General features: G+C 42.7%; 1 protein-coding gene across 2 annotated transcripts in view; it reads left to right on the top strand.

The window, feature by feature from the left end:
* RASSF8 (Ras association domain family member 8) overlaps nucleotides 1–9,098 on the top strand; it is a 97,209-nt gene extending 88,111 nt beyond the window's left edge. For both annotated transcript variants that reach the window (XM_036019242.1, XM_028532196.2), the window contains 3 exons: nucleotides 1,203–2,092; nucleotides 4,167–4,311; nucleotides 4,926–9,098. In XM_036019242.1, the coding sequence (XP_035875135.1) occupies nucleotides 1,203–2,092; nucleotides 4,167–4,311; nucleotides 4,926–5,047 (1,157 nt within the window). In that variant the 3' untranslated portion in view covers nucleotides 5,048–9,098. The remainder of the gene's footprint in view (nucleotides 1–1,202; nucleotides 2,093–4,166; nucleotides 4,312–4,925) is intronic.
* Nucleotides 9,099–16,982: the final 7,884 nt, after the last annotated feature.

Genomic DNA, 16,982 nt, shown 5'->3' with positions numbered 1-16,982 from the left:
TCTCAAGTCAGTGTGTGTGTGTGTGTGTGTGTGTGTGTGTGTGTGTGTGACTCTCTCCCCATCTCCCCTCCCGCTCCCTCTTTCCCTCCCCCTTTCCCCTGCCTCTAAAATCAATAACATATCCTTCTCAGTAAGGATTAACAAACAAGAACCTACATTTGCTAGATAGCAGAAACAGTTTTTCTCTTTGTAATAATATTAACTACTAATGGATACTTCTTGTTATTGAGATATAATTAACGTAACATTATATTAGTTTCAGGTGTCTAATGGACACTCATAACAAAATTAATATAATCCATCCAAACCACTCACCTTAAGTGGAAATATTGAGGAAGTATGTCCAAACTAATGGCATCATATTGTCTTTGGAAGCTTTATCTTCCATAATTACTAGTTAAGTTCAGTATATTTTTTTATTAAAATGTGATTTTTTTCTGTTTTTGTTTTTAATACTATTTTTGTCTTTTAAATTTTTCAGAAGAATCTTTGAATGATTACTACCTAAACTGAACAAGACTTCTCTTCAGTCCCCTCTTTTTATATGAAATTACTTTGAAGCGTTATTTTTAGTGAGGTGATTTTTTTTTCTTATTTGCCACAGGTGTGCAGGAAGATACCAGCCATGTGCACTGGGCGCTTGCCAAGCTCTCGTGGGCAGACAGAGGAAAGACCTGTCCAGCTGCCTAGTAGCTGAGTGGCAGGTTCCCCACTGGCTTCCTGTCTCCTTTCAGGTGGAGAAATGGGCCTCCAACCTCCCCAAGTCCTGACGTGCAAAGAAAGCAGAGGATTTACAAAGTGGAAGTTTGTTTAGGTTTTGAAACTCTACCTAGTTCCTGGGACCAGGCCCTCCCACTTGCTTGGGGCATTCTAGTGTCCTCCATTGTTTGAGCTGGAGGTCTTGCCCCAAGCAAGATCTAGGCAGTCAGGTGTTTGACAGAACTGTGAGATTCTCATTGAAGGTTAGAGTATGAAGTTGAATTTCTAAGCAAGTCTGAAGAGTATATGCATTTCGTGTCCTATAAATTTATGCTGTTAAATATCTTAAGGAGTTCACCCTTCAATTGCAAGTTTCCCAGGCAGCATGGGCTGGAACTTGATGCTAATCAAGAAGGCACAATTCTCAAACAGCACCCTCTGTTTGATTATTTTAGCTATTGCATGTGCTGTTTTGACAGTTTATTCTTATCTTCTTTATCTAGGTCGAACTGGAAGGTACACTCTAATAGAAAAATGGAGAGATACCGAAAGACATTTGGCACCTCACGAAAACCCCATCATATCCTTAAACAAATGGGGGCAGTATGCTAGTGACGTACAGCTCATTTTACGTCGGACGGGGCCATCTCTCAGTGAGCGACCCACTTCAGACAGCGTGGCTCGAATTCCTGAAAGAACTTTATACAGGCAGAGTTTGCCCCCCTTAGCTAAACTGAGGCCTCAGGTTGACAAATCAATCAAACGGAGAGAACCTAAAAGGAAGTCATTAACATTTACAGGAGGTGCCAAAGGATTAATGGAAATTTTTGGAAAGGGTAAAGAAACTGAATTTAAGCAAAAGGTGCTGAATAACTGCAAAACAACGGCTGATGAGTTAAAGAAGCTGATCCATTTGCAGACAGAGAAGCTTCAATCCATTGAGAAAGAGCTAAAATCAAATGAAATAGAAATAAGATTTTGGGAGCAAAAATATAATTCTAACCTTGAAGAGGAAATTGTCCGCCTGGAGCAAAAGATCAAAAGAAATGATGTAGAAATTGAAGAGGAAGAATTTTGGGAAAATGAATTACAGATTGAACAGGAAAATGAAAAACAGCTGAAGGATCAACTTCAAGAAATAAGACAGAAAATAACAGAATGTGAGAGCAAATTAAAGGACTATTTGGCTCAGATCCAGACTATGGAAAGTGGTCTTGAGGCAGAAAAATTGCAACGGGAAGTCCAGGAGGCACAAGTCAATGAAGAAGAGGTTAAAGGAAAAATCGGTAAGGTCAAAGGGGAAATTGACATTCAAGGCCAGCAGAGTCTGAGGCTGGAAAATGGCATTAAAGCTGTGGAAAGATCTCTTGGACAGGCCACTAAACGATTACAGGTAAGAACACTTTTATAAAGAGCATGTTTCGTCTGTATTTAAGAGAATTAATATGTTTTTGACATCGCTAGTGACTGTCCATTTTCTCTTACATTTAAAGTTAGACACCCTCCTTGGTTTATTTTTTTTTTTAAGCATTCTTGTGGCTTACCATAAAGCTTAGATGTGAGGCCAAAACAAAGATGAGAGCCAAAGGCACAGTGATTCTTGCTCCTTGGGAGGAGCAGTCTTACCGTGGCAGCTGTAGCATTTGATAATTGGACATAGGAGACTCAAATCCCAGCTGCAATGGACACTAATGATGAGATAGAGAATCTGACCTCCTCCTTTTAGAGACAGAGAAACCCAAAGCCAAAAGAGATTACCAAGGATTGGTTTACCAAGGATTCGTTTACCGAGGATTGTGTGGCTAGTTGGCTGCTTGTCTGTTCACTGCCCCATTGTCTCTAAGCTCTTTCTTCCCCTTCCCTCCTCCCCTGCCCAGGCTCCCCTCCTTTGCTTTCCTTAGCAGAGGGGCACAAAGGCCCCTCCCTGACGTTTTCCCTCTCTGAAGTCTGAGCATACGAACATTAGTATTTCATCACATATACTCTGATCACTCAGCTTCCGTTTCTTGGATTCCCATGCTTGAAAAGAAGACGTGGCGATGTTACAGGAGTTGCAAAGAGGTATCAGGCTTTAAGAGTTGATGTGAGAAAGACACAGAGTTGATCATAACATGGCTACCTAAATTTTAAATCGATTAAAATTAAATGATATTTGGGAAAGCACTTTACAAATATTACATAAATGTAAAGTTGCTTTTAGTCTCTGTTGGCTGCGTTTCAAGCCCTGCAGCACGTGCCCAGTGCCTGCTGTACTGGATGGTGCTGGTTCACAAGCTTGCCACTCAAAGCCGTGCGGCTTCGGGGCACACTTGTTAGAAATGCACAATCTGCGTTACAGCAAGATCTCCAAACACTGAAATTTGAGAAGAGCTGCTTTAGAGTGTGAACTGTTCAGAAAGCAGAGAAACCTAAGGTTTCAGGAAGAACTGGTGTTGTTTCTCTGTCATTATGTATAGTGAAAAATAAACTATCCTCCCCTCCAATTTTGAAAATCAGGAATTTCTCACTCAGCAGGTTAACCTCTGATTTGTCAGTATTTTGGTCTTTGGGTTCATTTTGACACTTAAGGGTACGATTGGAAATTGTGTTGCCTTTGAGATTATTGATAAGAAACACTAATTTATCACAATCATTGCTAGTAAATCCCATTTCCTAGTGAAAGATACCTTATCAAACTAGTAGCATAGCTCCATGGATTCCCTCCCCCAAAGTCAACAACCCCTCTTTCCACAGTGCCTCCCTGCCACTGCCGGTCCTCAGACACACAGCCGAGGTGGGGCCTCGGCACTTTTTCTTACAGTGCAGGAAAGGAGAGGAGGAGGCGAAAAATCCATTTAAGTCATAGAATGAATGCCTCTCCTTGCTCTTGGACCTTTCCAGCTGTCCAAACTTGATCTCCTTTCTTTAGGGCTCCGCAGTTCTCGAAACTGCCTTCTCCAGAGACTTAAAACCCCATAGTGAGACTGCAGTGGGAACCCTGCTGTCTTCAGGCTGGGCTATAAATCTCAGTCACAGATCTCATGAGAACTTGAACAGTTTACAAAACACAAGAACTCCGAATCTTATGGAGCAAATGACTGCTCATTTTGCCGCCAGTTATGAAGTGGGTAATAGGGAAATTTAATTGTTAACAGCTTTGCAAGATTGCTGTGAAACTATGGAATGGCTGGAAACCAGTATTTTATTGACGTATCATACTTATTTCACCGGGTGCATAGTGTATCCCTAATTGAAGAAAGCATCACATTTAAGAGGCCAGGCTGCCCTTTATTTGCTTATTTTCTGACCCATGCCACACGAGAGTGACCTCCTCAGCCCATGGCATTGCTGCTGTAAGCCAGATTTGTTAAACGCGTCTGTGTGAAACCGAGTACCCCACACTTAACCCCCGGAGCAGATGGACTGTCACCAGGCTGCCTTTTAGCTTGCCAATACTGAGTCCTCAAATTAAAAATAATTCTATCTAGGACAAAGAACAGGAACTGGAGCAGTTGACTAAAGAGCTGCGGCAGGTCAATCTCCAGCAGTTCATCCAGCAGACAGGGACAAAAGTGACCGTTCTGCCAGCGGAGCCCATCGAAGTGGAGGCCTCTCACGCAGACATAGAAAGGGGTAAGATGTTGAGAAATTTGCTTTTTCCCCCCCACTTCTCACCAGTTAACTTTGCATAAGGTTCTTGCGTTCAGTAAACGTGCTATCCTAACCATTCAAAGCTAATTCTTGGGGCATTTTAAAAAATTGTTTGATGTATTTATTTCTGGGGGAAATTAACATTTAAGTTATTTACTTACTTAAATGAGCTTGATATCACCAAATCTTATATTGTTCTCCTGAAGTGTCTGTGAGTCCTAGTCTGTTTGAGTTTTTAGTTTCTCTCTGTTTATAATGCCCCTCCTCCCCCTTCTAAAACTAATACATTTGAGCTGATATTTAAAAGACACTTCTGAATCGGTGCATGGATATGGCCTGCACAACCACAAAAGAGAAGAAAATTGCTTACTTGCTTTAAAAGATCATTAAGGGTTCAAATCACTAAAATCTTGGTTTGTCAACTGAGAGGGTCCAGCAGAGTCGGCCTTCTTCTGTCACCCTGGGACCCACAGGGGCGTGCAACTGTCACTGCACGTTCTTCGATTCTTTAGGGCAAGAAAAATCCTCATGTTTCATATCGCTCAGCACTCCAGGTCGACAAGTCCCTCAAACGACTCTCTTTGTCTCCTCTCCAGAGGCACCATTCCAGTCAGGGTCCCTGAAGCGGCCCGGCTCGTCTCGGCAGCTCCCCAGTAATCTTCGTATCCTGCAGAACCCCATCTCGTCCGGCTTTAACCCTGAAGGCATATATGTATAACATTATCTGTCTTTCGGGAAGGGACCCAATAAAGGTACCAGAGACAGTAAAAATTCTTTCTTTGATTTGTGCCAATGATGAACAGAGGACCTGCTTCACAAGCCACCATATCTTTCTTTTGTCCTAAATTGCATACCACTTGGAGCCATACCCTGTGCACTGATGCTAAAGAACAAAGAAACTATGTTTTCACACATCAACAGTGTTGACATTTTTATCCAACAGCTGTAATACAAAGCCTTCATTTTTGTTGGTAGCATTTTGAGAGCATTAGGAAAGTATTATACTGTGTATATACATAAATAAAACCGTGACCTAAGAGAGTGAAGAGAAATACGTGACTGGCTTAGTTTAATTTATTCCATGTAATCAATTAATGTGTGAATGTTGATGCCGTAACATTTGTTATTAATACTGATCTCCTGACGGAATTACATTACACGCTGTGTGATGCTGACCCTGTGCGCCCGCGGCCAGACCTGCGCCTCACGCTGCTGGCGTGCAAGAGCCACGGGGGCGCCTCCGGTGGACGCAGCTCCCCCCGCAGAGCCCACGCACATTCGTTTCGTGACTTGTCCTAGACGTCGTTCAGTTGTGTGAAATGACTCAGGTTTTCTTTTTAATCTGAAGTTTAGTCTTTTCTTTCCAGTATTTTCATATAAATGGTCACATAGCAGAACAGAAATATTTTCATGAGATACTCGTATATGTTTAAAAGGTTCGAAGTGCTTCCGACACTGTCGAACAAAGATGTGAATGTGGACTGTCCAAACAGGCCAGGCGGTTCCTAGCCCACCATTGTGTTCTGTCTCTGCCCTGCCTTATCCCTTCACTCCTGTGGATCCTCAGAGTTGCCGTAATGCATAAGTTAGAGGCCTCTGAGGACCAGGCCAGTCTACTTCAGGAAGGTTGCTTTGAGTGGTATGTTCTGAGAGTAACCCACTCCATTCGGATGATCTTTCGGTGTAAGGCATCCATGGGTTTACTCTGTAAATTGCGGACTATGGCGATTTCTCCAATCACTTAGAGAGAAAGTGGGTTGGAGTTAGGTACTTTTTGCCAAGGAAATAAAGCTAAAATCAGTGTTTGTTTTCATGTCTGAGCTCGACTTTTATAGGACATTAATCTCCATTTGTACATTTATTTTCTTATTTATAAAACCAAAAAGTCAGCTCCCCTCCCATGAGTAGTGGTTTAACTAAAATAACACAAGTAATATCCACATGTATGTGGTCCAATACCTCTCAGCCATTTTTACATTCCCTCTGATCAAAATTTGGTACAATATAATTAAGACCTTTTTCTGAAATTTATAGTTTTTAATTCTGAGGAAAATATATTCTCTGTATTATTTACAAGCCACGAAGTAGCAGTGGATTAGTGTATTAATGCCATGGTGATAGTAAACAGATGTAAGTTGTAGCTTATGCATGAGGGCAGCTTTGGGTGTTTTCACACATTTGACTTACTTTTGATTTAATGAATGCTGAGAATGCTGCTATATCTAGGTTTCCAATGGAAAATTATAAGAATGGCTATGAAATATATAGAAGCTTCTAGAGAATTGAACGTAATAATGCAGAGTTGCCTTTTCTAGCCCAGCTAAATGGCAGACCTCAACTAAAGATATTATTTTCTTTGGGTTCTTGGAGTTACTGAGTTGACCTTGCCATTGTACTACTTTTCAAATAACTTGAGAAATAAATGGTTCTTACCTAAACAACCACAACCTGTACACATTTCCTCTCAATTTGTAGTAGTTATTTCATATATACATATGATAAAAATGAGAATTTAAAAAATCAAAATAATTTGTAGATTTTGTGACAATAATGATTTATGTATGCCTGATGTATGCCTTATTTTTAAAGGGTACCATCCTATACTAAGAGTCATTTTGTTACTGTTATTCAGAGAAATTGTGATCTTATTCACAAAGAAAAATATTTTTATAAATTGATCACATTCTATATAAATCAAAAAGCTAAACTGAAGATATATTGAACTTTGCAGTTGTAAACTGAAAAGATGCCTTGGCATGCCACGAGAAACACAGAGTCGGTATCCAGATTAATTGCTGTAAACTGCTACCAGCACTGATCTCCTAACTGTAAAGAGAGACTGGCAGCGCCCCTCCACCTTGCAGGGGTCCGGGGCTCCCCAGCCTAGTGCCACGGGTACCTCTCTGAAAGCATCACCCGAATTTTCAGGCTGCCAAATAGTCTTCGTGGATGTAATTACAGATGAAAATACTATTTCGTAGATGAGACGAGCACGTACACATGAATTTGATGAACACATTAAGCAGCTGTGCTTTTTAATCAGTTTTATTCCTTCTGGAAGCACACCTCTAAGGAATGTTTTCTAAGTTTTTTTTTTTTAAATAACTCAAAACTCATTTCCTTGAAACATCTTAAAACTGTTTTAGTTGTTCCTAACCATTTGTATCCATTGTGAATACAGATGAGCCCGATGCAGTGCCCCATCTCTGGATGCGCGGCTGGGCAGCGGGTGCAGTGCTATATACAAACATGCCAAATGCCAAGGGATCTTGGCATCTGGGGAATATTCAGGTTCTAAATATTAAATTAGGTGACAAGTTCTTTGTTATTATACTGCAGGTTCTTTTACTGTGATTTTTCTACAAGTATTAAATACCTTAGAAGATTTTTTTTTTTTTTTTTTACCAAGGAGCAATTTGAAATAGGAAATAGCACTAGTGTGCATGGCCCTTTGAGTGTCTGTCATCCTCACAGAATGATCCGCAGTGGGTCGCCGCAGCCCTTTTTTTGTTCTTACGAGATACTTTGGTGTATTAGCCTTTGTATGTTGTCTTGATGTACAGGGCATTTACATATGAGGCTTTGGTTGGCATTCATGGAGTTACCCACTGAATTCCCCTAGTCATCTCTAAACCGGTCATCAGTTCCCATAGTTCAAATTCATCACAGTTAGTCCTAAACTAGAGCTCAAACCAGACTGGTAGGCTAAAAATATAGGATTTGTGGTGTAAAAGGTGAATTTTAACAGTGTTTAAGAAGAGCAAATAAGCATTTGTGTCCAGACCATCAGTAAAATTTTTTTACCTGCATTAAAAGAAAATTTTCTTTGTGAATAAGAGCAAAACAAGAAACTTTATTAAAGTCTTTACTGTGAACATCTTTCCAAATTAGAACTATAGTAATGGATTGAGGAAATAGTGTGGAAAAAGCAAACGCTTTGGATTTCTTCAGTGTGCAGAGGGGATGGGCAGGTGGGCAGCTCCCTGTGTGTATTGCCTTTGAAAAATCGGGCCTTAATTTATATGTAAATAACAGTGCTGTGTTCACATCCCTCTTCCACCTGCTAAGTTGTCTTTATTCACCTACATTGTATAAAACTTTGCTCATAAGTATTACTTTTGTATTATGTCCATTTTTTAATTGCATGTTTATACTATTTGCTACAGTATTTTTACGTTTTGGGTGAAGGCCATCAGCTGTATGGAGAAGACAAAACAATCACTATTTATTCAGTATTGCTGCTTTACATTTCCAGAATAAGCTTTCGATGCCAGGACAGTGACTGCTTGAAAGCTGCAGGAGCTCTATTCCAATGCATTTTATATATTTTTAGAAACCAAATAAATGCAGATTACTATTTAGTATACTAATTATATTAAACCAGCAGAAATATAAAGGCAATAAAGTATATACATATATATATATGGGGGGAAGGGAAAGATTAAAAAATAGGTTTACAGCCAGACATGGGGATAGCCCTAAGTGTATTTCTCAGTCTGTCTTTCCTTACTGACCCAAGGAGGATTTGAGTTGCTGCAGCTTTAAACAAAATTGCCACGTTCACGCATTGTGGACACATAAATGTGCTTTTAGTACTGCTTTGCTTATGTACAAATAAAAGTACCTGTAGTCTGTATTATATGTAATTATTCTTTTGACTGTCATTTTAAAATGTTATATTTTCTGATTATTATCATGATCTGTAAAATAAAGGATCAATATCTGATATTCTCCCAAATAATAAATTTTCAGGATTCATTGGGGCATTACATTGCTGGCTTGTTTCTTATATATTCAATGTTTCAGAATATAATTTTACTACCTTCAAAAGATCGGTAACACAAGATTACTTTTTTTCTGAAAGTAATCATGTTAATGTAACTAAGACTCATTGCTGAAAAGGTAGCAGCTTCATCCAAGTGAAACTGAATTAAGAAACTAAACACCTCCCTTTCATTTTAAAAGTAAAAGAAAACATTGTTTTTACGGAAGCCCTGTATTCTCAGATCTCCAAAACCATGAGAGGAAGAGAACCCTTAAGTGCGTGCTGCATGCTTCCCAGACGAGTGTCAAGGGACAAGCAGGGACTGACCAGCAGGGAAGGGTGAGGGAGTAAGAAGGACTCCCCTGCAGAAAAAGAGCCAAGGAGGCGTGGTGAACACGTGTGGGGCAGGGGCAGGGTGCAGAGACAGGAGAGCTGAGTTCTGCAGGGGCAGCTCCTGTCAGGCCCCGAGTGTGTATATTTGGGCTAGAACATGCAGTCTTTCCTGCCCCCGGCCCTTACCACTCTCTCCCTGGCGTGTAGTCGGTCTTGCCCTTGCCCCTGTTAACACCCTCTCTTCTGTCCTCTGTAGGCCCCCAAAGCTGGATGCCGTCCACACTTACAAGAGGCCATGCACTGCCTACTGGTTGACGGGTCCCTGGCACCTCACGCATACTGCATGGAGGAGTACCTGACGTGCAGTGCTTCCCGGGCTGCCCTGCTTGGGAACCAGCCCGCCTTGCCTATGCCCAGCTGTGAGAGCGTCATCCTTGCTGCTGAGGCCATCCCTGGAAAGACAGTACCTGCCACTGCCTGGCCAGTTCAGACCGCATTTAGGAGGAAGTTAAAGGTCACCATCAGGCTCTGAATCCAGAGACAAATCCTGAGCTTCTTCTAGTGTCTAACACAGTGTCCAGTTCACAGCAGGTGTCCAACGGATATTTGTTTCTCACTGCTGTTTTACTTACCTATTGCTGTATAACAAATGGCTCAAGATAAATCCATTCTATTATCTTTCCCAGTTCTGGGTTGCCAGGGGCCCAGCTGAGCCAGAGCACCCAGGATGGTGTACTCATGTGCCTGGCAGTTAGAGCTGGCTGTCAGCTGAGAGGTTTTATTGTGCAGATGAGAACACTGGGGCCCTGAGGCAGAGCAAGAACTGGCCAAGGTCACACACTGAGTTTATAACCAGAAGGATGTGCACTCTGCGTTCAGACTGCCTGTGCCTGGTTTCCACCATGTACCAGCTGAGTAACCTGAAACAAGTGATTTTATTTCTTTCTGCCTCTGTTTCCTCATCTGCAAAATGGGAGTTGGGAATCACAGTGGCACCAGCTCCTACCTCAGAGAGCTGAGCTATGAGGATGAAGTGAGATGATAGCTGACACTGTAAGCTCACATTGACCGTGCAGGCACAGTACTAATGCATCAAATAATAAATGCAGATTTCTCAGCCCGGTGGCAGGTGTCTATTAAGTATGCAGTGATTGTCAGAGTTTATTAGCAGAGGTAACAAGTGCAAATTCAGCTTCTGTTCTTGTGACAGGGAGTTGGCTCCCTCTCCTTACTTTCCTGATATGGCAGACATGTCTACTTTCTGTTCAGCTACATTCTGCATCTATACATCTCTACACAACCCCACTCACAGATGTGAAAACCAGCTCACAGAGGTTAAGTAACCTTTCCAGGGTCACACAGAAAGCAGGGGTTTAAAGTTCTGGGGCTCAGACATCTAGATAAGGGTGGCATTCCCCAAGGGCCTACCACATGCTGGGCCAGGCCCACGGCCATGGTTTTACATCCTTGGGACTGCTCTGGGTGGTGTTCCCATTTAACAGGCTTGGAAGCTGAGCCACAGGGAAGGGAAATCACAAAGAATAAAGGCAGAGCCAGTATTTTCATTCAGACCTGGCCGGGCTCCTGGCTGGGATCCCCCCCACTCAGGCCTGGACTGTCTCAGGAGCTGCCCATCCAGTCTCCCTGCTTCTGCCGGTGTCTCCTGCAGACTTCTCAGCCAGGAATGGCCTGATCAAGCCCAGGGTGGTGATGTCGCTCCTGGGCTCAGAACCCTGAGTGGCTCCCAGCTCAGTCTGAATAACGAAATCTTTTACAGTGGGGTGGGTGAGTGGGGGCCAGGGCTCCCCCTACTGCCCCCCATTGCAGTGAGTCCCAATGTGGGCCTTCACACTTTCCCTCCCGCCTCCCTAGGGCTCACTCCTCACCTCCCCGCACCTTCGTCCCTCCTCATGCCACTGGCCTTGACCACTCTGTTTAAAGCTGGGCCCCACCTAGCCCCCTGCACTCCCAGCCTCCTTTCTGCCCTGTTTGTAACCCCTGTTTATAGCACATTTAACATTTTACCTTTTTTTAAATTTTATTTTTATTGTTTGTTTCTCCCCACCAGAATGCAAGTTCTCTGAGAGCAGGAATTGTATTTTCTTTTCTTTGTGTTTTAACCCCTAAAGCACAGGTGGCAAACACAAGGCCTGTGGGCTGAATCTGGCCCTCCACCTTGTTTAATCTGGCCCGGCACCTTGTTTCTACCCAGCAGCAGTGCTGAGCTCTCGCTTAACTGTTAAGGCATAGTTACATTCACACAGTCCTAATATTACATTCGGCCCTTTGAAGGCAACCACGAGGCTGATGTGGCCCCCAGTGAAAATTAGTTTGACACCCCCACCCTAAAGCCTAGAAATGGTGCCTAGCATAAAGAAGATTCTCAGTGGATATTTGTTGACTGAACAAATGAAGTAATGAATGCCGGCTGATACTATTATTGGGCCCTCTCTCAGCCATCCGAGCCAGATCTCGTAGATCTTCTGTCATCCTCCCCCTTCCCCATCATTGGATCCTGGGTCCCCATTCAAGCCCCCTTCCCTTCCTCTCCTCTCCTCTCTGTCCCTGTCTTCAGAATGTGACCTTATCTGGAGATAGAGCCTGGATAGAGGTGATGCATTAACATGAGATCATTAGGGAGGGACTACTAACCCAGTATGAGTGGTGTTCTTGTAAAACTGAGCAATCTGGACAGAGATTCGTGCAGAGGGAAGGAGATGAGAAGAGACACAGGGAGACGACAGCCAGGAGAGGGGACTGGAGCAGGTGCCCCTCACCACCACAGACAGAACCAGCCCTGACAGCTCCTTGATCTTGGACGTCCGGCCTCCAGAACTGGGAGAAGATCAGTTTCTGTTGTTTAAGCCACCTGTGTATCATCCAGTGCTGCAAAAGCTTTAGCTGACTAATACAACAGTTCGATAAAACCAGTGTATTTCCCTCAGTCTCACTCAGTTGTCTTATCCAAGGGCACAATCTAGGAAACACTAGAGCCAGAGTTATCAAAACCCGGCTCTTGCCCCCCCTGAACTGTGGCCAGTAGGGTCCACCATGACCTCAGGCCAGTGAAGCGGCTCTTTTCAGGCAATGACGACAGTAGAGTGAATGCAACTCACTGGTCCTGGTGATTGGAAATAAGCGAGGGATTTAACATACTTTTGTCATGAAACCCTCAGTGTACGGTGCCTCACTCTTAAAATGAGCCTCCTGTTTAAGAATCATGATGTGGCTGGAGAAGTGTGCACCCTGCTGGGTTCGGCTCCACTGTCGGAACCAGGTGGCTGGCCATCCTCTCATTGCCTTCGGAGTTCTAAATTCTTTCCCCTACACTTCTTGGTACAATGGATAAAAATTTTAAACACATCCAGAGCCTTCCCTCAGTGGAAGGGAGAGACAAACCATCGCTTAAAGATTCCAGCCTCGCTGAAGTGCCATTTGTCCTCATCCAGTGGGCTGCGGAGTTGCCCTAAATTCAGAATCACTACACTGTTCAGACGTGGCACCTAGCAGAGAAGCGACTCCCCATCAGGAATGAACTGGAAGTGGTCGTTTCCATGATTATCTGCATTTGCTTCCTTTGGCTGAAGGCACTCATATCCCGCCTCGGGGTTTATTTCTTTGAATATTTCTCGGCTATAATCAGCTTGATTTCTGACACATGGCCAGCCTCAGTTCAAGAGATGAATGTAGCTAATTTGGTAGATAGATTTGGTTGGTAGATTTTCTTTCTTGATTGTCAGTTTTTGAAAGGCAATCAAAGATGTCTTCTCCCATAATTTATCTTGACTAGATTTGACTGCAGCCAGTTGAACCATCGGTTACATCTTCTCGTCTTAAGACCAATGGCTCAGATCTGGTTGTGGAAACAGAACACATTTCTGAAATCTTTTGTGACAAAACATCAGCTATAGATATGCAGTTAAACCAAGTGTTTATGAAGCTGATAATCAGTGGAGGTCTGCCTTGCTTTGATCTCTTCGGCCCAGCAGAAGACTCTTGTGTATTTATGAAGAACTGGGCTGGGTTCTCTTTCAGAGAGAATTCCTTCAGCTCCAAAGAAAACTCCATTCTACAAAGTAAACTTGATGTCAGCTAAGCAGGTGCCAGCCAGTGGCATCTGGCACTAAAAATACATTTATTAAACTATATTTTGCTTCAGAAGCCATTGAAAAATGTTTATGCAATTTTAATTCCTCTAAATCACTCATATATTTTTTTAAAAGTTATATATAATACACAGATAAAACACACATGCACAGACATGTACACACAAATACACACCCTTTGAGCTCACTGGCCCTTACATTTTTTAATCTCTTTATCTTGAAAGACTCTGTTTACAAAAATGAGCTTAAATGTTTTCACTTTACGCCCATAAGGAGCTCACTGGTTCCTGTGCATTGCTGAGTGGAGAAGCACCCGTCGATGGGACACCCCCATGGGGGCCAGAGAAGTTCCTCCTGTACTCTCACTGTAACCTCCACCGAGGTACAGGTGTCCTGAGCCCTGCATGCATGATGGGTGAAATCTTGGCCCATCTGAACACATGTTTGCACCAGCAGGAATATTTAGGAGCACCCTCAGGATAAAATACTGTCTGGGATTGTGCGGGCAATTTGTTTAAGAGGAGTAATTTTTAGAAATTCTGACAGTGGCCTTAGAGGGGCTGAATTCATAGCAGTTTTATTGCAAACACCTGTTCTTCCTGTACAAGCATAAATCGGGGCCAAGGTCTTGGGGATCCACTGATGCAGGGACATAGCTGACTTTTGTCCTGTGTGTGGCTTCTCTGCACAGATGGTTCATGAGCTGCATGTGTGTTAAAACATTTGCAAACTCTAGCTCTTGCATTTTCCAGCCGCAGTCCTGATTATGATATGAATGCTGAGTCATGCTGAGGTGAAGTTGAGCTGTGATGAGAACTGCTGAGTCATCAGTATATGAAATGTTGGTCATGGTGATATTACTGGGGACACCCCATTTAAGTTCTTGCCTTGCTCACAAAAGAAGAATTCAGGAGAGAGGCAACATGTATAATGTCTGTCCAGGAGAAGTCCAGCCATTGTTAACATAATGAGAATGGTTTGCATGACCTCAGTGTAACCTAGCAGACAAGAAGAATGGATTGGAATATCCAAGTGTGAACAATGATGACTTCACTCTATTAGTGGGGGCAGTAGATCCCATTGAGTGAGCATGTATACTGTGTGGCCATCACATTCAGAAAGACTGAGCAAGTAGAGCAACGAATATACATCAAATTTTGCATTAAACTTGAACATTCCTTTGTAGAAATTATTGGGATGATTTAGAAGTCTTCAGCTATGGGCAACTGGTGATTGGCAGCTTCATCACAATAATGCACCTGCTCATGCATCACATCTCATGCAGAGATTTTTTTTTTTTTTTTTTTTTTTTTTGCAAAACATCAAATCACCCAGGCGATTCAGCCCCATTACAGCCCAGATTTGGCATCCTGGGAATTCTGGCTTTTCCCAAAACTAAAAATCACCTTTGAGAGGGGCAAGATTTTAGATCTTCAATGAGACTCAGGAAAATACATCAGGGCAGCTGTTGGTGATTGGGAGAACTGTGTGAGGTCCCAAGGTGCCTACTTTGAAAGGGACTGAGGCATCATTGTCCTATCTACAGTGTTTCTTGTATCTTCAATAAATGTCTCTATTTTTCATATTACATGGCTGGATACCTTCCGGACAGACCTCATATGGTGGAAATGAGATAGATAGTTAAGTTTATTGAACATGAAGCTGCAAGCAGACACCCAGCTAGTCTGAGTGCCCCACATATAGTGGGTACAAGGTAGTAAGTTTGTTAGTAAGTTTGTTCTACACACTTGAGCACAAAGCCACAGGCGAGTACCCAGCTAGTGTAAGTGCAGTGACTATTGGGGTTTTGGGGTTTTTATGCTTGTAGCCAACCTCTAGGTTCCCCCTCCACCTCCCTTTCTGAGACCCCAAATCTGGGATTAACACACAGATTCAAGGCTTTCTTTCCCAGCTAGTGGAAATAATAGATAAAGAATTTCAAAGGCTCCCCTCCTGCACTATCATGGTTTTTCTTGTGATTTTTGGAACCCCTGGCAATCTTATCAGACCAGGCTCAGGACTGCTGAATTAATGGGTGAGACACATCTCCCTCCTCTTCCGTGTCTTGGTTTACTATCTGTCCTACCTAACAGTGATGGGAAATGCCAAGTCATACTGTCAAGAATGCTGAGTCATGGTGATATGAAGTGCTAGGTCGTAGGTACATGAGTGCTGAATTATGGCTACATAAAACACTGAGTCATGAGTTCATGAAATGCTGAGTCATGGCATTGAGAATGCTGAGTCACAGTGTGGTGAATGCTGAGTCATGGTGCTGTGGAATAATGAACCACTGATGCATGAAATGCTGAGTCATGGTGTCATGAATGCTGAGTCATTGTGTCAATATGGCTGTCATGGTGTCAAGAATGCTAAGTCATGAGTATTTTAATGCTGTGTCCTAGGTACTTAAAATGTTGAGTCATTCTATTGCGAGATGCCAAGTCATGGTGTTGTGAAATGTTGAGTCATGTTGACATGAATGCTAGGTCACAGTGACATGAAATGACAAGTCATGGTGATGTGAATGCTGAGTCATGGTGGTGTGAATGTGGAATCATGGTGTTGTGAATGCTGAGTCATAGTGACATGAATGCTGAGTTAGGGAGGCTACTCTTAAAAGATGACTTTGGAGTGAAGACCCAGAGGAAGTCTCTGCATGCCTGCAGAGATGAAAAGGACCTACCTGGACATGTAGCCTGCATTAGGTTTCAGTAGGAAAGGTTTGGGAGGCCTGGCAGCCCTGTGGGGTCCAGCTTCCTGTTTCCAAGCAACTGGCTCAGAATATATGGTCCTTCTCCTGGCTATGAGCCAGTAACCTCTTCTCTCAATTAGTCACTCAGTCCATCAGTCTTCTCAAATCAAATAACATGAAGGGAGATGACATTTTAAATACATTAAAATTTTTGTCTGAATTGAATTACCCTTAATCCTTTCCAAATTAAAATTAAATTCATAGGTAAAATATTCTTCTCTGAACAGGCCCAAACTTGATCTGTATTTTCCAAAATCATGGCTAAAGGAATATTTTTTAGATCTAAAGATGCTTTCCTTTGCTAGACATTCCCTCCAAATTTCATGCAGCTTTATAACCTAAAATGACTGTTTCTTCAATTCAAGATCTTAAATAAAACAAACCATTGTCAGGCACTCTCCCATATAGTGATCAATGTTACTCTATGGAAGGGATCTGCAGCTTGAGGTCCATGGGCCCCTAGAAAAGTTTCCAGAGGCTGCTTGCATAGAGACCGCCACTATGGACATTTGGGAGGCCACAGAAAAGTAGAGAGGGCATTGAGTGGGGATAAGAGGAGGAGGGAGTGACTGGAGGTGGGACCATACTGTAAAGACCTTTGCATTTCATCTGGTAGGCAATGGGGAGCCAAACAAGGTCAAAGGACCCTTAAGATCAGAGTTGCCTTTTAGAAAGTTTACTGTGGTGATGTTGC

Source organism: Phyllostomus discolor, chromosome 2 (genome assembly GCF_004126475.2).
Source record: "Phyllostomus discolor isolate MPI-MPIP mPhyDis1 chromosome 2, mPhyDis1.pri.v3, whole genome shotgun sequence".
Lineage (NCBI taxonomy): Eukaryota > Metazoa > Chordata > Mammalia > Chiroptera > Phyllostomidae > Phyllostomus > Phyllostomus discolor.
This window is presented reverse-complemented; position numbering and strand designations above follow the sequence as displayed.